At 42.2% G+C, this 24,819-nt stretch overlaps 1 protein-coding gene across 6 annotated transcripts in view; it reads left to right on the top strand.

The window, feature by feature from the left end:
• Window positions 1-24,819, top strand: part of fam13a (family with sequence similarity 13 member A) — a 252,954-nt gene that overhangs the window by 42,764 nt on the left and 185,371 nt on the right. For all 6 annotated transcript variants that reach the window (XM_072256425.1, XM_072256424.1, XM_072256427.1 and 3 more), the window contains one exon: window positions 12,980-13,151. In XM_072256425.1, the coding sequence (XP_072112526.1) occupies window positions 12,980-13,151 (172 nt within the window). The remainder of the gene's footprint in view (window positions 1-12,979; window positions 13,152-24,819) is intronic.

The following is a 24,819-nucleotide window of genomic DNA, read 5'->3' as shown; positions in this document are numbered from 1 at the left end:
CCTAATTGTGTTCCTATCATTTGGTTTTATGATCTTAAGTACATGCGGCAGAGAGGGCCTCAAGATGGCTGTGGCTCAAAAGAGGGGAGCCGTGGAGTCATAAGTAGCTAGCCATCTGGACACAAGCTGGGGTCTGATCAGCCCCGGCTGGGTCACCTGGAGGAGGTTGTATGATGTTGAAAGACCTGAAACACCCGATGATTCCAGGAACATCACTGAAGATGTGTTCAGAAGCATCAATAGATGTATGTACACAGCGGGTCTTCCCATTGCAATGTTGGATTGGGAGTTTATAGAGACCTCAGTCCTTTTTTTTCCCTTTTCTATCTACCTGTTTAACATCCCCCTTAACTCCCCCACACCAATTATTGTTCCCAGTTTCAGGCCCCCACACCCCACAACATCCATTGGCACCACACTGCAAATAAATATTTCCACAGTGGCAGATGTGACGAAGTCCGGAGTGCATTGGTGTAAAGCGAGGAGTAAGAGCTTTGGAGGGGATCTGAGGAAAAAAAAAACATTTCCCCCAGAGGGAGGTTAGATTTGGGAGCTCATTGCCTGAGAGGGTGGAGGAGGCATTCTGGATGTACACTTGCATCTCCAGGGTATACTGAGCTAAAGACCGACCACTGGTAAATTGGCTTAGCACAGGCAAGTACTCGTTGGTCGGCATGGACATGACGAATTGTTGCTGTGTGATGGTACAGCCCACCTGGCAAGGTCATGTGGATACACTCGGATTTCTAGAATGTTATGTGGGGTGAGCATTGGGCAGAACACCAGAAACAATTCCTCAATGTTTCCTCGAACAAGTGCCACAGGATCCATTGCATCCTCCTGAAAAGGCAGACAGGGCTTCAAATCATCATTCAGTGGGCTCTTGGGGCTGCACTGAAGCATCTTCCTAGATTTGGTTTGAAGTCTTATGAAGTGGAAGTGAACTAAAGACCCCAAATCCTGAGACATGGACAGTACCGTCAGAACCAGAGCTGTACTCAGCTATGTTCTATGTTTATTGGCAAGGACAAGATTGGTTCAGTAGAATCAGAAAGCCATCAAAGCAACACACTAGAAGCTGGAGGAACTCAACAGATCAGGCAGCATCTACAGAAGGAAAGGGGCATCCATAGATGCTGCCTGACCCACTGAGTTCCTCCAGTATCTCTTCTGTGGCTTTCATGACTTCAAAGGTCTTTCATCTGGATTGACAAATGGGGAGGCAGCCAGTTCAAAGAGGTGAAGGGAAGGGGTGAAACAAGAGCTGGCAAGTGATAGATGGATCCAGGTGAGGAAGAATGTTGGGCAGATGGAGGAGGGGAGAGTGAAAATAGCGACAGAGGCTGGGAGGTGATAGGTGGGGACAACAAAGGGCTGCAGATGATGGAACTGCTAAGAGAGGAAGGTGCTGCTTAGAATTAAGTGACGGAGGTGTGGAGGGCAAATGGAAACAGTGGGGGAGAGAAACCAGTGGGAGGAGTGTTTACGTGATTGGCAGATGGAGTGGTTATAGGAGGGGAAAGATACAGGGTGATAAGGGCTAAGGTGAGTGTGGGAAGAACTGGGCACCAAAGCAACTTTCCCTTAGTGCTTCCTTTTTGAGTCTCATATCGGGTTCTCTTCCCACTGACATCAGGCATGTTTGTTATGCTGCAGAGTCCCTGCCCAGTTGACATCATTAAGGTTTCCTGTGCTGGCTTTAAGCAGCATTATCCAGAGAGTCAGAAACAACATGTGATAAACACTGGAAAACTGAAATTAAATATTGTGGGGAGAGAAACTGCGTTAGCTTTGCATCAGATTGGCAACTCTGATGGGATGTGATATGTGACATTATTTGCTGAGTACCTCTGGCACTTTTTATTATTTTCCAGTGGATTCTCCCTCGGGATTTCTCCTGCAGGGAGTGCCAAGTAGGTGGTGATTTTGAGAAGATTAGCCTCAGAAAACAGACAGGGCACTCAACAATTATCAGTCTGTCATCTTCCAACTTTTCCTTGCTTTGTAATCTTTATACACTATGGTATTGAGGAGCTTGCTGCCTGTGGTAGAGGTTACAGAGCAACACCACACCAAATGCCAACACTGCAGAACAGGGGTAAGAAACCCTGTAGAAGCCCGTTTCCCAGCCTGCTTTCTGGTAGCAATTACCGCAGGCAGTGTCAGCAAGGCAGAGTCTTAGGATGGTGTGGCCAGGCCTCCCCTTCCAAAAATTACCTCAGAAGTGTGACCTTCCCTGGTACAGACCCTTTCACAACTACTAATGTAAACATTTTCTGTACAGCCCAGCTACTCTGGACAAATAGCTGGTTCCAGAACTGTAGTTCCAATCTCAAGCAACACAGAAGGAGGGCACTGGTCCCATCGTACCTGAACTAGCTTATGAAAAGATCTGTCCTGTTGGTCCCACTCCCATCTTTTGTTACTCAAATAAAGGTTTTCCTTTTGAGCTCGGTAACTCGTAGCTGCCTACCAGTACTAATAAAGAATTGGTGAGATTGTTTCCAGTGAACATTGTGCTATTATTGTCCTCATTATGTAAACTGTGCACAGCAATCTCACCAGGGAGAAAGAAGTTATTTTGACTGGTAAGGTTTAAGAGGCAGAAGATACTGTCAGATGAAGATTGAAACAAAGCCATTGCATCAGCTGACCTTCCAATGTTTGGCCTGATTCATATTCAGGAGTGATTAGCATCAAGTCAGATGATAACTATGTCTCAAAACATTTGGCAAAGAGAAACGCTTAATCACCTCCTTTGTGATATTCCAAGTTTAGTCTTTGGATTGAAATGCTACACCGTGTATAGTCAATACTGAAACAACAGTTTTATTTTGAAACACATCAAACGGTGTCTGTTTGTCTTTCAAACTGAGCTTCTTGTAAATGTGATTCAGTTGGAAACTTCCCCAAACTCCCATTATTTTCTCACAATCTTCTGCTATAGTGAGCTTGAATCCTCCTGTACCTTATAAGTGTGTCCTGAGTATATGTCCGTGGTCTTCTACTGCTGTTGCCCATCCACTTCAAGGTTTGACATGTTGTGCATTCAGAGATGTTCGTCTGCATACCACTGTTGTGCATGGTCATTTGAGTTACTGTCACCTTCCTGTCAGCCTGAGCCAATTAGGCCATTTCCCTCTCATCTCTCTCTTTGACCAGCAGCCAATCCAGACATCAGAAGTTTTGAGAGGAGGGGATTTCAAACAGGTCCATTACTCGAGGATAGAAAGGAGCAGTGGGTCAGTACAGTGAAAAAAAAAGCTTTGACCAGCAGCCAATTGGTGTTTGGGATTGATTAGCAAGAGCAAACTTCAGGAAGGCAGGGACAAGTGCAGAGGCCATGGTCTGTGTGGACCAGAGTTGTGATCTTGAGGCTTCCGCGAAGAAAGATTTCAGCCAGAGAAAGCAAAAGAAAAGAAATGCGTAAAGTTAAGTTTTTCCCTTCCTTTGTATCCACTCAGCTAGGATAGTAGGGATGACAGGCAGGAGAGTGGAATGCTGCTCTTGCTGGATGTAGGAAGGCAGTGTCCCCAAGGACTACACTGTGAGAAGTGCATCCAGCTGCAGTTTCTAACAATCCATGTTAAGGAGTTGGAGCTGGAACTGGATGAACTCCAGATCGTTTGGGAGGCTGAGGAGGGTGATAGGGACACATAGAGAGGTTGTTACACCCAAGGTGCAGGACACAGGAAACTGGGTGACAGTCAGGAAGGGGAAAAGGGTTAAGGAGCCGATGCTGATACCCCTGTGCCCACCCCCCGTCCCCCAGCAAAAGGTAAAATCACTTTGGAAACTGTCGGGGGAGGGGTTATGACCTTACAGAGGAAAGTTGTAATGAGCAAGTCTGTGGCTCTGAGTCTGCCTCTGTGATTCTGAAGGGAAGAGGGGAGAAGAGGCATGCTGTGGTGACAGAGAATTTGTTAGTTATGGGAACGGACAAGAGGTTCTGTGGATGAGAACTTGTTCCCTGGATAGTATGTTGCTTCCCAGGTGCCAGGGTCCAGGACATCTCAGATCAAGTCCTCAGCATTCTTAACTGGGAGGGTGAACAGACAGAAGTCATGGTCCATGTAGGTATCAGTGACATGGGTAGGATGAGTGACGAGGTTCTGCATAGGGAGTTCAGGGAGTTTGGTGCTAAGTTAAAGGGCAGGACCTCCAGGATTTGATCTCAGGATTGCTACCCATGCCACGTGCTCGTGAGGCCAGAACTAGGAAAATTATATAGTTTAATACGTGGCTAAGGAGTTGATGTAGGAGGGAGGGCATAAGATTTTTGGATCACTGGGCTCTCTTTCAGGGAAGGTGAGAGGTGGGACCTGTATAAAAGGAACGGTTTGCAACTGAACTGGAGGAGGACCAATATCCTAGCGGGAAGGTTTGTCAATGCTGTACTGTGGGGTTTAAACAAGAGTTGCAGGGGGATGGGAACCAGAGTGCCAGAACAGTTAATGGAGAGGTTGTGGAGACAGATGCTGGTAAGACCTCAGACAAAGTTGGGAATCAAAAGGTTGAGCACCACTGGAAAACAATGCTGGAGAGGGAGTAGTGGCAATTTGGTACTGCACTGGAAAGACAGCAAGGCACTAAATGCATGGCAAGATCTTACAATCAGCAATGAACGGCCAGAAAATTCTTTATTTTGACTGGCACCTTTTTCTAAATTCACAAGGAGACATGGTCTTAGAGAAGTAGAGTCAAAGTTCAAAGCATATTTATTATCAAAGAGTGTGTACTATATACAACCTTGAGGTTTGCCTCCTTGCAGGAAGCCACAAAATAGAGAAACCCAAAATAACCCATTAAAAAAGCTGTCAAACAGCCAAAAAAAAAAACAAATTGATCAAACAATGAAAAGTCAGCTTTTAACATTCAGAACTAAAGTTCACGAAAGTAAGTTCACAGCCACAAAGCCAGTCAGTCATCACTGCAGTCAGTCTAGGAGCCCATTAGTTGCAGGTCACAGCCTCAGTTCAGCTCAGAGAAGAGGACACCTCGCGGAGCAGCAAACAAATCATAGAGTAACACAGCATGGAGTACAGGCCCTTCAGCCTAAGGCTACGTCCACACTACGCCAGATAATTTTGAAAATGCCAGTTTCAAGTAAAAACGACAGGCGTCCACACTAAGCGTTTTTCAAAATATCTCCGTCCACATTAGGCGGATATTTGGGCGAATCTCCTCCTACTGGGCATGTGCAGGACACACAGAAAACAAGCGAAGAGGAAACGATATACTTCGTGCGCGTTTGTCTAGTTACAGAGTAGAAAAACTTTAAAGGAATTGCTCTTGACTCTCACACAGGAGGACTTAAAACTTAAAAAAAATACTGGAGCGTATAGAGGCAACCGACAGGGAGTTCACAGACAGTATGACCCAGCTGATGACAAACATTGAAAAACTAACTCTGTTACATTAATAAAGCACCTTGTTAAATGTATAAAACGTCTGCATCAGCGTTATCTTGTATTTCCATACTATGTTACATTAGGCTGTTACACATCTATTGTTAGAGAAGTACTTGCATAAATAGGTAAACCACCTTCATACAAGCAAGGACAGAAAACAGGGCGAAGTGAGTGTACTTATTTATTCAGTAAGCTATGGGTCAACTGGCTTCAGTCTCGTCCGTCTGTTCTGAAATTGTTGGGTGGTGGCGTTCAAAAAAACAAGGAACATCTGTTCCAGTACGTCATGACAGCGTTTTTAAATAGTCAAAAAAACTCACTTTACAATTTAACTCTCACACCGTTCACACCGACTGCGCGTTATAACAGCTTGTGCAGTACCAAGCAGAAGCAGAAAAAAGCATTGTTGTTGTGGTGTTGCCATGACAGCGTTTTAAAATCTCTCCGGTTACCCCGTACACACTACGCCGGATATTAAGCGTTTTCAGATTTATTCACTCTGGAGAGTGTTTTCGAAAATCTCTGTTTTTGGGGGCTGAAAACGCCGGCTCAGTGTGGAGAGGGCAAAACGAAGAGAAAAAGCTTTGTTTTCAAAATTATCCGGCGTAGTGTGGACGTACCCTAACAGTCCATGCCATTTTGTTATCCACTCCGCTACTTACTATTTCCTGAGTTTTAATCATATCCCTCCGAGCTCCATCCTAACCCTCCTCCCATATACCTATTCAAGTGCTTCTTAAGTGATACTATTGTACCTACCTTAACCACTCTCTCTGTCAACTCATTCCATATACACACCACCCTTTGTCTTATAAAAGTGCCTCTCGGGTCTCTTTTAAGTCTTTCCCTTCTTATCCTAAACCTATGCCTCCTAGTTTTGGACTCTTTTTGCTGGGGAAAAGACTATTAGCTTATGTATATTGTCACTTACAAACCAGAACTGGCCCTGGGTTTAGAAGACATGTTGTGACCATTTCATATTTGTAAAGAGTGAGAAATTAATTCAGCTAACGTTAGAAAACACTGAAAATACTCAGCAAATAGAGTAGACAGCATCTGTGGAAAGAGAAACAAAGTTAATGTTTCAAATTGAAGATGGATTCATTATGCACATGAAATGTTAATTCCGTTTCTCTCTCTCTCTGCAGATGCTGCCTAACCTGCTGAGTGCTTCCAGCATTTTATATTTTTATGTCAGATTTTCAACACCAGGTTTTTAAGATATTTCTGTTTGTTTTTGTCACTCAGCATGGAGAAAGGCAGGAGAAACTGAGACTGAGAGCAGGTTTAGATAATTCCAGTGTATCCTGGTGAACAGCATCCTCAATGCTGGTGAATTTTCTTTTGTTTTATCGTATCCTTCGGGTATTTTCAAAGAAAAGGCACAACAATAATGTTACGCTTTGTTTTGCTGCAAAGGAGAATGTGGTAAAGAGTCATCCTCTGCAATTTCTGGAGGTGAATGGGGGAAAGTTCAGAGATGTGTGGGGCAAGATATTAAACACAAAAAGTAGTAGGTGTCTGAAATGCACTGGGAGGTGGTCCAGGCAGATATAATAATGACATTTAAGAGGCATTTAACCAGGCGCATGAATATGCAGAGAATAGAGGAACATGTGCCATGCGCAGACAGAAAGGATTAAGTGTCATTAGGTTAATTAGTTTGGCACGACCTTTTCCTGTCATACGTTCTATTTCTGATAAATAAATGACATCGTGATGGTGCCAAGATACACTTCGCTCCGATAGATCCACTGAACTGAATAGAACTGGAATCAATCTATAATATGTAGCTGTTATTTTGTCTAGGGACTAGCACACACAACCCAGGACAAACATCCACCTTAAATGGTGCCAAATGATTCACATTTATTTGTGCTCTGCTCCAGAACCCAAAACAAGTAATTGTGAGGGGTTGGTATTTGTGTGAGGTGTGGTGGTTGGAGTCAAATGGTGTCAGGGATAGATGAAGGTATTATGAGGAAACAAACCAGTAGGCAAAGATCACAAGACATAGGATCAGGATCAGGCCATTCAGCCCATCCAATCTGTGCCATCATTCGATCATAGTTGATTTATTTTCCTCCTTAACTCTATTTTCCTGCCTTCTCCCCCACTGAATCCCTTACTGATCAAGAACCTATCAGCCTCCGCTTTAAATATACCAAAGACTTGTTCTCTATAGCAATCTGTGGCAATGAATTCCATCAATTCACCACACTCTGGCTAAAGAAATTCCTCATCTCTGCTACAAAGGGATGTCCTTCGACTTTGAGGTATACCGTCTGGTCCTAGACTATACCAATAATGGAAACATCCTCTGCACAGCCACTCTATTTAGGCATTTCAATATTCGTCAGGTTTCAGTGAAATACCCCTTCATTCTTCTAGGTTTCAGTGAGTACAGGCCCAGAGCCATTAAATGGTCTTCATATATTAACCCTTTCATCCCTGGGATCATTCTCATAATCCTCACCTGCTAGTACATCCTTCCTTGGGTGAGGGGTTCAAACCTGCTCACAGTATTCCAAATGTGGTTGGACCAGTGCTGCATTACATCCTTACTTTTATATTCTAGCTCTTTGAAAATGAATACTAACATTGCATTTGACTCCCTTACTAATGTCTCAACCTGAAAATTAACCCTTAAGGAATCCTGCACTCCGGCTCCCAAGTCCCTTTGCAACTCCAATTCATGAATTTGTTCCTGTTTAGAAAATAACCCCCACCTCTGATCCTTTGACTGAATCAGAATCAGAATCAGAATCAGGTTTATTATCACCGGCATGTGACGTGAAATTTGTTAACTTAGCAGCAGCAGTTCAATGCAATACAGAATCTATCAGAGAGAAAAAAATAACTAAATAAGTAAATCAATTACAATATACATATGTTGAATAGATTTTTTAAAAAATCGTGCAAAAAAGCTGAAATAATATGTATTAAAAAGTGAGGTAGTGTTCAAGGGTTCAGAGTCCATTTAGGAATCGGATGACGGAGGAGAAGAAGCTGTTCCTGAATCACTAAGCATGTGACTTCAGGCTTCTGTACCTCCTGCCTGATGGTAACAGTGAGAAAAGGGTATGTCCTGGGTGCTGGAGGTCTTTAATAATGGATGCTGCTTTTCTGAGACACCATTCCCTGAAGATGTCCTGGGTACTTTGTAGGCTAGCACCCAAGATGGAGCCGACTAAATTTACTACCCAATGCAGCTTCTTTTGATCCTGTGCTGTAGCCCCCCTCCCCCCCATATAAGTGGCAGATAGAATATAGTATAGGAAAGTGCATGACCAAACATTCATAATCTCATCCTCTGGGGGAAGAAGTTATTTTCCATCCTAGCAGTCCCTGTCCTAATGCTGTGATTCCCCCTACCTGTTGGTAGGGGGTCAAAGAGATTGTGGGACAGATGAGAGGGACCCTTGACAATGCCAAGACCCCTGTGCATGCAGCACTCCGGATAAATATCTCGGATAGGTGGATGAGAGAACCTAATGATCCTTTCAGCAATTCTCGCAATCATACCCTCGAATTTTAGACAATCCTACTCTGGGCAAAAGACTGCGACCATTCGCCTTATCTCAACCCTGATTATTTTATATACCTCTGTTTGGTTGCCCCTCAGCCTCCTACACTCCAACGCCCTTATGTCCTCTTGTTCTAGTGACACCCCTACAAATCTTTTCTGCATCCTTTTCAGCTTAATTAAATCCTTATCGCTGAGCAATCAGTATTACACACAATACTCTTAAGTGTGGTCTCACCAACAGCTTGTACGGTCGCAGTATGCCATCACAGTTGGCCAAGTAGGGCAAATGCCTGTATCATTACTCTGCCTGCCAGTGTTGCCTCTGTCAGGGAACTAAGTTCAAAGTTCAAAGTAAATTTATAGTCAAAGTACATGTATGTCACCATATACAACCCTGAGATTCATTTTCTTGCAGTAATTCACAGAAAATCCAAGCAACACAATAGAATCAATGCAAGACTGCACCCAACAGGGTGGACAAAAAACCAATGTGCAAAAGACAACAAACTCTGCAAACACTAAAAAAAATAAATAATAATCATAAATAAGCAATACATATCAGGAACATGAGATTAAAAGTCCTTGAAGGTGAGTTCATCGGTTATGGGAACAGTTCAGTGATGGGGTGAGTGAAGTTACCTCCACTGATAGTTGAGAGGTAATAACTATTCCTGAACCTTGTGATGTGGGTCCTGAGACTCCTGTACCTTCTTCCTGATGGCAGCAGCGAGAAGAGAGCATAGGCTGGGTGCTGAGGGTCCATGATGATGAGTGTTGTTCTCCTGCGACAGCTCTCTATGTAGATATGCTCAATGGTGGGGAGGGCTTTAAACCCTACTTGGTGTTTCCATATCAGGCTGTGATGCAACCAGTCAATATACTGTCCACCACACACAGAAGTTTGTTGCTGAAGATTTAAAATTGCTGACCCTTTCCACCTCTGATCCCCCAATAAGCAAAAGCGTATTGACCTCCAGTTTCCCCCTCCTCAAGTCAATATTCAACTCCTTGGTCTTGCTAACATTAAATGACAGCTTGTTGTTGTAGCACCAATCAGTCAGATTTTCAATCTCCCTCTGAAGTGCTGATTCGTCGCCACCTTTGATTTGGCCAATGGTGTCATCGGGAAACTGAAATATGGCATTGGAGCAGTGCCAATCATAAGTATAAAGTGAACAGAGCAGGGGGCTGATCGCACAGCCTTGTGGTACACCTGTGCTAATGCAGATTGTGGACGAGATGTTGTCGCTAATTCAAAATTATTTGCGTCTGCAAGTAAGGAAATCGAAGATTGAACTGCACAAGGAGGTATTAAGGCCAAGGTTGAGTAAAGAGCCAATGGAATGGCATCTGCTGTAGACATGCTGGTAGGCAAATTGGAGTGGATCCGCGTCGTTTCTCAGGCAGGAGTTCATTTGCAATCTCTCAAAGCACTTCATCTCTCGATGGAAGTGCTACTGGACAGAAGTCATTGAGGTAGGTTACAAATCTGTTTTTAGGCACTGGTATAATTGAAGCCTGCTTAAAGCAGGTGTGTACCTTAGACTGCCAAAGTGAGAGGTTAAAGATATTGGTGAAAACTCCAGCTGATTGATAAGCACAGGTCTTTAGTATGGCCATGGAGCCCCTCAGAACCGTGTGCTCTCCATGGGTTCGCCCTCCTGAAGAATGCTCTCATGTCAACCTCAGAGACCGAAATCACAGGGTCATCAGCTGTTGTTGGAATTTGTAAAGGTTCCTCCATATTTTGCTGGTCAAAGCAAGAACAGGAGGCATTGAGCTCATCTTGGAACAAAGTCTAGTTGTCACTTATGTCACTTAGCTCTGTTTTAGGAACATAGAAAACCTACAGCACAATACAGGCCCTTTGGCCCACAAAGCTGTACTGAATATGTCCTTACCTGTAAGAGGTAATGGCATTCAAGCCTTTCCACAGCTGTCTAGCATCCTTCAGTGATTCACATTTGGTCCAGAACTGTCTTTTCACATGTGAGGTGTCTTTCTGTATTTAACTTGGTTGCCAGACTTGAATGTCACTGATCTGGCCCTCGGCAGATTATGGATCTCTTGGTTCATCCAGGGCTTCTGGTTATGGTACTCTCTGAATGATTTTGTGGGGACACACACTTCTACAACTGGTTTGTTGTTTACGACCTCCACCCCCAGCTCTTGCTATTCTATAGGACTCTCCAAGGCCCTACCATTTAATGTTTCAGTCCTACTCTAGTTTACTGATCAAAATGCAACACTTCACACACTTGTCTGTGAGAAATTCCAATTGTCATTACTTACCCCACTTCCCAGTTATCTAGTAAGAAGGATTGTCATCAGTGGGAGAGGGCAAGGAGAAGTAGCTTCTCTCCTTCCTGCAAGTGTCAGGCAATCCAAATGTAATTGTTTTAATTAGAAGCACAGGGTCCCATCACAAACAAGAGAAAATCTGCAGATGCTGGAAATCCTAGCAACACACACAAAACGCTGGAGGAACTCAGCAGGCCAGGCAGCCTTTATGGAAATGAGTACAGTCAATAGTTCAGGCTAAGGCCCTCAGCAGGACTGGGGAAAAAAGATGAGTCGATTTAAAAGGAGTAGATCCTTATGTTCAATGTGCAATAACAATTGGTATACAAAATTATTGTGAGAGGGATACACAGGGTAACTACAAGCAGTCTTTTTCCACTGAGGTTGGGTGAGACTCGAACTAGAGGTCATGGGTTATGGGTGAAAGGTGAAATGTTTAAGAGGAAAATGAGGGAGATCTTTACTCAGAGGGTGGTGAGAGTGTGGAACAATATGCCAGCAGAAATGCTGTATGCGGTTTGATTTTAACATTGAAGAGAAATTTAGATAGGTACATGGATGGAAGGGTTATGGAGGACTGTAGTCAGGTGGATGGGACTAGACAGATTAATAGTTTGACATAAGATATAGGATCAGAATTAGGCCATCTGGCCCATCAAGTCCGCTCCACCATTCCATCATGGCTGATCATTTTTTTTAATCTCTTCAACCTCAGTTCCTGGCCTTCTCCCCATAACCTTTGATGCCATGTCCAATCAAGAACCTATCAATCTCTGCCTTAAATACACCCAACAACCTGGCCTCCACAGCTGCATTTGGCAACAAATTCACCACCCTTTGGCTAAAGAAATTGCCCCGCATCGCTGTTTTGAAAGGGCGCCCCTCTATCCTGAGGCTGTGCCCCCTCCCACCATGGGAAACATGCTTTTCACATCTACTCTGTCTAGGCCTTTCAACATTCGAGGTCCCTTCTCATCCTCCTGAATTCCAGTGAGTACAGACCCAGAGCCATCAAATGTTCCTTGTATGATAACCCTTTCATTCCTGGAATCATCCTTGTGAACCTCCTCTGGACCCTCTCCAATGTCAGCACATCTTTTCTAAGATGAGGGGCTCAAACTGCTCACAATACTCAAGGTGAGGCCTCATCAGTGCCTTATAAAGTCTCAGCATCACACCCTTGCTCTTGTATTCTAGACCTCTTGAAATGAATGCTAACATTGCATTTGCCTTCCTCACCACCGACTCAACCTGCAAGTTAACCTTCAGGGTGTTCTGCGCAAGGACTCCCAAGTCCCTCTGCATCTCAGATTCCTGGATTTTCTCCCCGTTTAGAAAATAGTCTGTACTACCAAAGTGCATGACCATGCATTTTCTAACATTGTATTTCATTGAAATCATTTGTATACAGCATAAAAAGAAGCGGTCCCCACACTGACCCCTGCGGAATACCACTAGTCACTGGCAGTCAACCGGAAAAGGATCCTTTTATTCCCACTCTCTGCCTCCTACCAGTCAACCAATGCTCTAACCATGTTAGTAACTTTCCTGTAATACCACGGGCTCTTAACTTGGTAAGCAGCCTCATGTGTGGCATTAGATGGGCCAAAGGGCTTGTTTCTAAGCTGTAGTGTTCTATGACTCTCATTTGTAGGATTCAGTAAGACCAGCAGGGAGTTGTTCTTTGTTTACTCTTTTGCTCAAGCTCAAACGATGTACTTTCTCATTTATATTCCAGACCACAATGGAAATCGGGAAGAACTACGATGGCTTCTGCAGCAGCTCCCGGAAGTTAATTACTGTCTGCTGAAGTTTCTGTGCCACTTTCTGACTCTGGTTGCTGCGGAGCACAGGACCAATCGAATGACTGTTTACAACCTTGCCACCGTCTTTGGTCCTAATATATTTCAGTAAGTCCAGTGAAAAGCTCTCGTTTGAATGATTCATGTTAACTGCTTTGATCACACAAGGAATTTTGTTTCAATGCCCCTAATTGTAATGATTAAATTTTAGTTAGACTCCTGAGTTGGCAGTTGGCAGATAGCCATGTTCATGCTTGTTCCCTGGCTTTAACAATATGACATTTCAAAATTGGGGGTATATCACAAACGGTGGTAACGGAAACCCGTTGGATAACTAGCCAAGGGGCAGATTGAGTTAAATTTATATCTCTAAGAGCCAATGAAATTCCACAGGCATTTATCCTGGTTTCCTCCTGGAGATATTAATTGTAAGTATAGTGTAAAGTTTGCTTTTCTGGACTGCATACTGAAGTGCAGAAAGTGGAGTTTGATGTCTGTACGTTACTACATCCCGTTGTACAGGTACAAAGTGGGATGTGGCAACACATAGATATCAAACTTCACTTCTTGAAGTTCAGATTGAAACTATCCCATTTCCAGAACAGAGTTCAGCACCATTTGTTGCCTCATTCAGCACACTGAGCATGCTACACGGGATTATGACTATGACTATTTGATGAATTAGTCATACTTTATTGATCCCAAGGGAATTTGGGTTTCGTTACAGTCGCACTTACCAAGAATAGAGTATAAATATAACAATATAAAACCATAAATAATTAAATAATAATATGTAAATTATGCCAGGAAATAAGTCCAGGACCAGCCTATTGGCTCAGGGTCGAATAAAAATGCTAGGAACATTCAGCAGATCAAGCACCATCTGCGGAGAGTGAAACAGAATTAATGTTTCAAATCAAAGTGTCTTTGGCTTAAAATGTTTTTCTTTCCACAAATGCCACCTGACCTGCTGAATGTTTCCAGCATTTTCTGCCTTTATTTCAGTTTTCACAGATTGACTTCACAATCCCTTCAACCTTCCTGATGATGTCAGGCCTTGGAAGAAGCCGGACATAGGAGATGTCAGCAAGTTCTCAGGCATCTGGGCCGAGTCAGCTGATGGAATTGAATTCTTATTTGAAAATTTTCTGGAGTCAAAGCAATGCTGTTGTGCACTTTAGAGAAGCGAGTCCTTTGGTAAAATTCCTATTCAGGTGATTAATATATTGTATAACCAGCAGTCTAATCTTGTACATAGGGTATTTAATTTAAGATTGAAGTCATTGGGAGAGTCTCATTTGACGTATTTGTAGTCGTCTTATGCGGCTATAAAGAGTAAGACGTGGTTATAGGAGGAAGACTTTGTAGGAGGTAAACCTTGGAAGGGATGTGTTGTTGAGGAGGAGACTAAAGGTTATAATGATACGTGTAGGAGAGTTGATTGAATATTGCACATAACACAGGTGTCTTTGGGATGTTGAAATCATCACTAATGTTGTCCTGAAATTCAGTGAAGGAGGTGTGTCACCAGATATTCCATGCATCCTGCTGTGTCTGTTAGGATGTTTTGGAGATTGCTATGTTAAGGAACTGGGATACACTTCTGTAAAATGTCATAAAGATCCTTTCTGTAAAACATCCCATCGTGGGTAAGATTTGGTACAAACTACACAAGAAGATACTGGAGCAGTTAACCAAAGGTGTGGCTAATGTGATTGGCTTGACAAAGAAAGTGACATAAAATGGGGAGGTTTAGGGAGAAATCTACAGAGCTTAGAGACTTGACATCTGATGATTCAACTTCCAGAGGTGGAAGGTTTGAATCCAGAGATATTCAAAAGGCCAGAAATAGGGTATACAAATATCTGGGAGAATTACATGGATGGAGGAGAATACATTAGTGGGGAGAAAAATGAAGCCATGAAGGGATTTGATTGAGAATTTTAAGTCAAGGTGATATTTAATCAGGAACCAGCGCAGGTCAGTGAACAATAGGGTTATGACAGAGCTGGACTAATTACAAATCACTGAGAGACACAAGACAGCAGAGATACACAACAGAAAAGTCACAAGACAGGGGAGTCAAAATGCAAGAGTCAAAACACATGCCAGGACAATCAAAATGCAAGACAAGGAAGTCAAAATGAAAGGTGAGGCTGTTGAACTGAAGGCATAAGATACAAAAAAGCTAAGAGACCAAGTATAAGATGCAAGTAAAATATAAAATACAGATAAAGGATAAAACAGAGAAGGAAGTAAGGAGCAAGATAAAGGTACAACATACAGAGACAATCATAGTCACACTGGGAAACAGATAGAAAACACAAAGTCAGTGAAGCACAGGAAGGAATTCATAATGACCTCTTTGATAATAATTTGAGAACTTATTGTGGATTTCAAATTGTTGATGGTCCTTTTTAAATATTAAATATGTCTCCTGTGATTTTCAACAATTACTATCACGAGGTCTTGAGAAATTGCTTATTGAAGCTTCTGTCTGTGCTAGATTTTTTTTATATTACTTTGTGACAGTAAACACCAGGCTCCATAAGAAAGAAATGACACCGAATAAGCTGATGAAATAGATTGGATTATACTGATTTAGTTTTAATTCATTACATTTTTCCTTATTACCAATGGGCTTAGGGTAGAAAACCATTTTCAACTTAAGAATAAAGAACAAAGTATTACCTTGCAAACCAGTACGAATTAATAATATTACTATTTGTTATTTTTGTTTAGATAGATACTTTATTGATCCCAAAGGAAATTACAGTGTCACAGTAGCATTACAAGTGCACAGATATCCAAATATACAAATATTAGAAGAGAAGTAAGAAGTAATAAAAAAATAAGTTACCACAAACATTCTATCAAGAGGGAGTCATCACTTCCCCAGCTTTAGATTGACTTATTATAGATCCTAATGACTAAGGGTAAGAATGACCTCATATAGTGCTCTTTGGAGCAGCAAAGTTGTCTTAGTCTATTACTAAAAGTGCTCCTCGGTTCAGCCAAGGTGGCATGCAGAGGGTGAGAAACACTATCCACAATTGTAAGGATTTTCTGTAGGGTCCTTTGTTCTACCACAGCCTCCAGTGTGTCCACTTTGACTCCTGTAACAGAAATAGCCTTTCTAATCAGTTTATTGAGCCTATTGACATCACCAATGTCAATGCCTTTGCCCAGACACACCACCACATAGAAGATTGTACTGGCAACAACAGACTGGTAGAACATGTGAAAGAGAAGCCTGCATACTCCAAAGGACCTCAGTCTCCTCAGGAAGTAGGAGCGACTCTGGCCCTTGTACACAGCCTCTGTGTTGGTGCTCCACTCAAGTGTGTCATCCAGCTGCACCCAGAGGTACTTGTAGATCATCACTATATCCACGTCCTCACCATCAATAGTAACAGGGAGCATTGCAGGCTTAGTCTTCCTAAAATCCATCATCATCTCCTTTGTCTTACTGATGTTGAGCTGCAGATGATTCAGCTTGCACCATTTGACAAAGTCCTCCAACAGAACCCTGTATTCATCCTCCTGTCCTCCCTTTATATACCCAATTATTGCTGAGTCACCAGAGAATTTCTGCAAATGACATGATTTAGTGTTGTATCTAAAGTCCGAGATTTACAGGGTAAACAGGAAGGGAACCAATACAGTCCCCTGTGGGGCCCTAGTTCTGGTTATAACCATGTCTGACACACAGCTCTGAAACCTCACAAACTGTGGTCTGCCAGTCAGGTCATCTGGAAGCTCCATCATGCATTGACCCACAGCTTTTCTGCCAGCAATGAGGGCTGTGTGGTTTTGAAGGCATTTGAGAAATCAAAAAACTGATCCTCACAGTGCTGCCCTGCTGATCCAAATGGGAGTAGGCTCTGTTCAGCAGGTAGATGACAGCATCATCAACTCCAATGTTCTCCTGGTAGGCAAACTGCAGGGGATCGAGGGCTGATCTGGCCAGGGGTCAGAGGTGAGCCAGGACCAGCCTCTAGGGTCTTTATGATGTGTGAGGTCAGGGCCACTGGATGGTAGTCATTCAAGACTTTTGGTTGGCTTTTCTTGTGTACTGGGCCCATACATAATGTTTTCCACATACTCGGAACCCTTTCCATGCTGAGACTTGGATGGAAAGTGTGCTGGAGAACTCCACACTGCTGATTGTATCTCTCACAATCTCCAACAGAATTCTCCTGAATTCTATTACTCCAGCACTGGTAGTTGAATCTTTACCAGACCAGACTCTGATCTCTGGAAGCCCCTCCCAAGACCTTAGTACTTTCCAGCTCACATTAACCACCCATCTTTGGTCTCCTAGTTTGATCTCCTTATATGGGCTTCCATGTCAGTTGATTTTATTTGATAAAGCAACTGTGATGAACGATGGAGTTTCCTCGCTATGTTAACTATGCAACTGAAGTATAATAGTTATTGAAAGCTGCAAAAAAAAACACTGAACTGGACATTTCAGTGAGTGGAAATAACTCTACTTGTTTTCTCCCTATGTCAGAACTGGCCATTTCAAAGTTCAAAAGTTCAAAGCTCAATGTAATTTTATTGTCGAAGTACGTATATGTCACCATATACAACTCTTTTCAATATTTTATTAGTTTTTACATAAAAGAATACCGAGTACAAGAAAGTATATAAAGGTCAAAAAAAATAACTACAAATTACATTATATCTGTTCGTAATAACAATCTCATTACCCGTTATTCATGTAGGTTAGTCAAAGTTATATTGAAATATACTAATTTATTACAAAAAAATCTAACCCCTACCAAGACGGAAGCTGTTTATTAAGGAGAAAAAAAGGTAAAATACCTTCTCATATAATAAAAATTAATAATAGCCAAGATCTAAATTTAAACAACGAACTGAGGGTTTTGAAAGTTTTGAAAATAATTCAGAAAGGGTCACCACAATGTTTGAAAGTCTTGAACAGATTCAGAAATCAAACAATGAATCTTCTCTAAATCTAAGCATGACAACATCGCATAACCATTGAGCATGAGTAGGAGGAAAAACATCTTTCCATTTAAACAAAAGCACCCTCCTAGCTATAAGAGCACTAAAGGCCAAAATATGTAAATCAGATGTCTTCAGCTTGATATCTTGTCCAGCAACAATACCTAATAGGGCTGTCATAGGATTAGATTTAAAATTGACTTTGAAAAGTAAAGAAAAAGTTTGAAAAACTTCCTTCCAATATTTCTCAAGACTCGGACAAGTCCAACACATATGAACTAATGAAGCTTCGCCATTATTGCATCTGTCATAGTGGGGAGATATATCCGAATAAAAATGAGATAGCTTATTTTTAGTCATATGGACTCTATGTACCACCTTAAATTGTATGAAGGAATGGCGAGCACATGGTGATGACATATTAACCAGTTTAAAAATTTCATTCCAAGTTTCCTCAGATATTGATGTCTGTAAGTCTTGTTCCCAGGGATACTTAATTTTGTCTAAAGGAACATTCCTTGTCTCCAGTAACATACCATAAATATTAGATATTGAACCATTATAAAAAGGTGTCAAATTAAAAATTACATCCAGTAAGTTCTTATCTGAGCTTATAGGAAATGTACATAATTGAGATCTTGGAAAGTCTCTAATTTGTAGATATCTAAAAATGTGAGTTGTGGGTAGGCTATATTTAGCTGACAATTGCTCAAATGAAAAAAGATTTCCTCCAACAAACAGATCCCAAAAACATTTAATACCCAACCTGTCCCATTCTTTAAAAACTAAATCAGTCATGGAGGGTTTAAAAAAAATTAGAATAAATGGGCCTAGAAAGGGAAAATCTCAATAAACCAGAATGTTTTCTAAATTGCATCCAGATCGTCAGAGACCATATACAACTCTGAGATTCATTTTCTTGCAAGCATATGCAATAAATTCAAAAAACATAATTGAATCAGTGAAAGACCACACCAACTGTGTGTACAACCACTGTGCAAAGGGCAACAAATTGTGCAAATACAAAAATAAATAAGTAATAACAATAATAAATAAACAATAACTACTGAGAACATGAGCTGAAGCATCTTTGAAAGTGAGTCCGTAGGTTCTGGGAGCATTTCAGTGATGGGGCAAGTGAAGTTATTATCCCCTTTGCTTCAAGGGTCTGATGGTTGAGGGATAAGAACTGCTCCTGAACCCTGTGGTGTGAGTCCTGAGGCTGCTGTACATTCTTCCTGATGGCAGCAGTGAGAAGAGAGCATGGCCTGGGTAGTGGAGTCTCCCTGATGATGAATACTGCTTTCCTGAGGCAATGCCCCATGTAATTGCGCTCAGTGGTGGGGTGGGCTTTACTGGTGATGGACTTTTATAGGATTTTCCATTCAAGCAAATTGATGTTTCCATACAACGGTGTGATTCAGCCAGTTGTTATACTCTCCACCACACATCTATAGAAGTTTGTTAAAGTTTTAGCTGTCATGTTGAATCTTCACAAACTCCTAATGAAGTAGAGGCACTGCCGTGCTTTCTTCGTAATTGCACTGGTGTGCCGGACCTAAGACAGGTCCTTTGAAATGAGAACACCAAGGAATGTAAAGTGCTGACCCTCTCCACCTGTGATCCCCTGATGACGACTGGCTTATGCACGGGTGGTTTCCTCGCATTAATCAATAATCGGCACCTTGGTCTTGCTGACATTGAGGGAGAGGTTTTTGTTGTGTTACAATTCGGCCTGATTTTCAAACTCCCTCCTATATGCTGATTATCACCACCTTTGATGCGGCCTGTGGCAGTAGTGTCATCAGCAAACTTGAGTTTGGCATTGGAGCTGTGCTTAGCCACACAGTCATAAGTGTAAAGTGAGTAGAGCAGGAGGCTAAGCACACAGCCTCGTGGCGCACCTGTGCTGATGGCGATTGTGGAGGAGATGTTGAAAATCCAAACTGGCTGGGGTCTGCAAGTGAGAAAATCAAGCATCCTATTGCATAAGGAGGTATTGAGGTCAGTGTCTTGAAACTTGTTTCAAGCCATTTAAGCTTCTTGTCTGATTTTACATTTTTTTTCTCTCTTAGCCAGTAGCAACACAATGCAGGTAAAGAAGCATAACTTGCCTTTAGATGCCATTTTTACCCACTTCACCTCACCCTTTCAGAGATATTCCCTTTGTTCTACCCACCTCTCCTTCCTCCTACCTAATGACTTGGTTTCCCTCTTTGCCAATTCTGATGAAGAATTTTGGGTCTGAAGCTTGTTTTCTATTTCTCTTTTGTGAGATGCTGACTGACCTGCTGATTTTCTGATTTCCAGCATTTTAATATTCCAATAAGTTACTCCAAAAGTTGTTTTTCTCTTGCATTGCAGTAAACTGAGTCATAGAGCAGTGCAACACAATTCATACCAATCCCATTGTCCACCCAGCTAGTCCCATTTTCTGCATTCAAAAGAAAAAGTTCTGCTATTTTTTCCTGATTCAGGAATGATTCATGAGCAGACACAGAGCAGGCATTTGCCTTTTCATTTAACTTCAGGCTCAGCACTGTATCTTTGTCCCCCTGCTTTCACACAAAGTAAGTTACAGCAATGAAGTATCGAAGTACTTCCTAAAAAGGTGAAAAACGTATCAACTATTTTGTGCAGCTCACCTGATTTGCATATTAAATAGCTCAGTACAAAATATTTAGAAATGTTGGTGATGCTCAACAAATTAGTTGGTGTGATTAATACAGAAAGTTCAAAGTTCAAAGTAAATTTGTTATCCAAGTACATATACATCACATATACAACCCTGAAATTCATTTTTTGCTGGCATTCACAGTAAATACAAGAAACACAATGGAATCAATGAAAGACCACACCCAAAAGGATGGACAAACAACCAATGTGCAAAAGACAACAAACTGTGCAAATACAAAAAGAAAAATAATAATAAATAAGCAATAAATGTCGAGACCATGAGATGAGTTCTTGAAAATCAGTTCATGAGCTGTGGGAACAGTCCAGTGATGGAGTGAGTGAAATTGATTGAAGTTATCCCCACTGGTTAAAGAGCCTGATAGTTGAGGATTAATAACTGTTCCTGAACCCGGTGGTATGGGTCCTGAGGCTCCTATACGTTCTTACTGATTCCAGTAGCAAGAGGAGAAATAAGACTTCAAGCCAACGAAGTCATTCGCTTGAATCATTACTTCTGTATCTCTTTACACAGATGTTGCCTGACCTCCTGAGTATTCACCGCAGCCTTTATTTCCAGCATCAGCAGTTTGTTACCTTGCTTCCTTCATTCTTCTTTTGGGAGATAAAGATGTTATCCTTTTGTCGTATGGTCAATCTTCTGAACACCCTCTCTAACACAGGGAACTGCCAACACAAGAGAAGCACCCATTGATGGAGAATGACAATCATGTAATCTACACACCCAGGCAAGGCTGAAGTTTGCCCCTGCTTGCCACCCAGATATCAGGATATTGTAGAAATAGAAGTCATCAATGGTGTGTAAACAACCTAGTTTACAAGTAAAACACAACCTTGTGTTATCATTTCAGACAGATGGAAGATTGCATTTGTATTAGTAATTATTTCTTGTGGAGATACTTTATTAGACTCCATCAGTCGTGGATGGATAAGTACTCTCTTCAGAATCATCTAGTATGTTCCATATCAGATCCCCAGTACGTTTAGTCCAGGTTGTGTGTCCAGGGCTGTAAGTCCTCATGTACCAAACTCATTTAACTTCCCTTCTTCCTTCCATGGGAAACTCCACTGCAATACTCTGCTAATATGGACTGGGGTGTTCGTGTACATAGAGTGTTTTAATCACAGTTTTCAGGTTTGGTGGAAGGAATATTCATTAGGCCATGACTGCCAACTGTTTTAAAGTTACCAGCTTCCCCTCCATTGTCTCTGTCTACACTTAACTGCGGTCTTGGCTTATAATATAATCAAGGACCTCTTCCACCCTCGTCATTCTCACTTCTCCCCCTCCCCCATGCATTTCCTTACCACTATAATCAGAGAGGACAGAAAATTTTTAATTGGGGTAGGGTAAATTATGAGGCTGTAAGGCTAGACCTTGCGGGTGTGAATTGGGATGATGTTTTTCCAGGGAAATGTACTATGGACATGTGGTCGATGTTTAAGGATCTCTTGCTGGATGTTAGGGATAAATTTGTCCCGGTGAGGAAGATAAAGAATGGTAGGGTAATGGAACCATGGGTGACTAGTGAGGTGGAAAATCTAGTCAGGTGGAGGAAGGCAGCATACATGAGGTTTAGGAAGCAAGGATCAGATGAGTCTATTGAGGAATATAGGGTAGCAAGAAAGGAGCTTAAGAAGGGCTGAGGAGAGCAAGAAGGGGGCATGAGAAGGCCTTGGCGAGTAGGGTAAAGGAAAACCTCAAGGCATTCTTCAATTATGTGAAGAACAAAAGGATGACAGGAGTGAAGGTAGGACCGATTAGAGATGAAGGTGGGAAGATGTGCCTGGAGGCTGTGGAAGTGAGCGAGGTCCTCAATGAATTCTTTCCTTCGGTGTTCACTAATGAGAGGGAACTTGATGACGGTGAGGACAATATGAATGAGATTGATGTTCTGGAGCATGTTGATATTAAGGGAGAGGAGGTGTTGGAGTTGTTAAAATACATTAGAACGGATAAGTCCCCGGGGCCTGACAGAATATTCCCCAGGCTGCTCCACGAGGCAAGGGAAGAGATTGCTGAGCCTCGTTATCCACGGGAATGGTACCGGAGGATTGGAGGGAGGTGAATGTTGTCCCCTTGTTCAAAAAAGGTAGTAGGGATAGTCTGGGTAATTATAGACCAGTGAGCCTTATGTCTGTGGTGGGAAAGCTGTTGGAAAAGATTCTTAGAGATAAGATCTATGGGCATTTAGAGAATCATGGTCTGATCAGGAACAGTCAGCATGGCTTTGTGAAGGGCAGATCGTGTCTAACAAGCCTGATAGAGTTCTTTGAGGAGGTGACCAGGAATATAGATGAGAGTAGTGCAGTGGATGTGATCAATATGGATTTTAGTAAGGCATTTGACAAGGTTCCACACGGTAGGCTTATTCAGAAAGTCAGAAGGCATGGGATCCAGGGAAGTTTGGCCAGGTAGATTTAGAATTGGCTTCCCTGCAGAAAGCAGAGGGTCATGGGGGAGGGAGTACATTTGGATTGGAGGGTTGTGACTAGTGGTGTCCCACAAGGATCGGTTCTGGGACCTCTACTTTTCGTGATTTTTATTAACGACCTGGATGTGGGGGCAGAAGGGTGTGTTGGCAGGTTTGCAGACGACACAAAGGTTGGTGGTGTTGTGGATAGTGTAGGATGCAGAAGTGGGCTGAGAAGTGGTAGATGGAGTTCAACCCGGAGAAATGTGAGGTGATACACTTTGGAAGGACAAGACAGAGTACAAAGTAAAAGGCAGGATACTTGGTAGTGTGGAGGAGCAGAGGGACTTGGAGGTACATGTCCACAGATCCCTGAAAGTTGCCTCACAGGTAGATAGGGTAGTTAAGAAAGCTTATGGGGTGTTAACTTTCAAAAGTCGAGGGATAGCGTTTAAGAGTCGCGAGGTAATGACACAGCTCTATAAAACTTTGGTTGGGCCACACTTGGAGTACTGTATCCACTTCTGGTTGCCTCAGTATAGGAAGGATGTGGAAGCATTGGAAAGGGTAGAGAGGAGATTTACCAGGATGCTGCCTGGTTTAGAGAGTATGCATTATGATGAGAGATTGAGGGAGCTAGGGCTTTACTCTTTGGAGAGAAGGAGGATGAGAGGAGACATGATAGAGGTATACAAAATATTAAGAGGAATAGATAGAATGGACATCTAGTGCCTCTTCTCCAGGGCATCACTGCTCAATACAAGAGGACATGGCTTTAAGGTAAGGGCTGGGAAGTCCAAGGGGGATATTAGAGGAAGGTGTTTTACTCAGAGAGTGGTTGGTGCGTGGAATGCACTGCCTGAGTTAGTGGTGGGGGCAGATACACGAGTGAAATTTAAGAGATTACCAGACCAGTATATGGAGGAATTTAAGGTGGGGGGTTATATGGGAGGCAGGGTTTAAGGGTCGGCACAACATTGTGGGCCGAAGGGCCTGTACTGTGCTGTACTATTCTATGTTCTATAACCAGCAAACTTCATGTTATTTTTAGTGCACCTGGGTTCTCTTTGGAAATGTCACGTCTCATTCAACTGACTGTTCTGTCTTACTGCATTTCCTAGGAGTGGAGTACATTTTCACTTTGAAGTTTCTTGGGAAATGTACGTTTATGAGAGAGAATAGAACAGTATTTAATAAAAATGAAGAATTGTCTTAAGAAACTCAACAACTCCTGCTGGAGTTCGATTGTTGGATCATTTTGGCAGTGTTTCGGTTAATAAGGCACTTTCACAAACAGAAGTCGCAGCCACGGTGCTTACTCCATTACAATTCTAATCTATTATAGAGTTGCCAATTTGATGCTGAAGTGACCCACAATTAAGTCAAGTGGTAACTGACCACCGTAACAGTACACAGCACATGATAAAAGATTAATTATTTTATTGACCTCAGGAGATAGTAATGAGTGTTCAATATAGTAGTAAATGTTGTTCTAAATGATAGTTAACTGATAATGACTGCACTAATCTTCAAATATGTAAGATTTTGGAGAGAATGTATGTGCTGTATCGTGGGCTTCTTGCATAAAAATATATACTTGCCATTGAAAGGGTTGAGTGATGATTTGCTGTGCTGGTTCCCAGAATAACAGGACTATCATATGAATGGTTCAGTAGGTAAGATATATATTCATC

This window comes from Mobula birostris, chromosome 4 (assembly GCF_030028105.1).
Source record: "Mobula birostris isolate sMobBir1 chromosome 4, sMobBir1.hap1, whole genome shotgun sequence".
Taxonomy (NCBI): domain Eukaryota; kingdom Metazoa; phylum Chordata; class Chondrichthyes; order Myliobatiformes; family Myliobatidae; genus Mobula; species Mobula birostris.
This window is presented reverse-complemented; position numbering and strand designations above follow the sequence as displayed.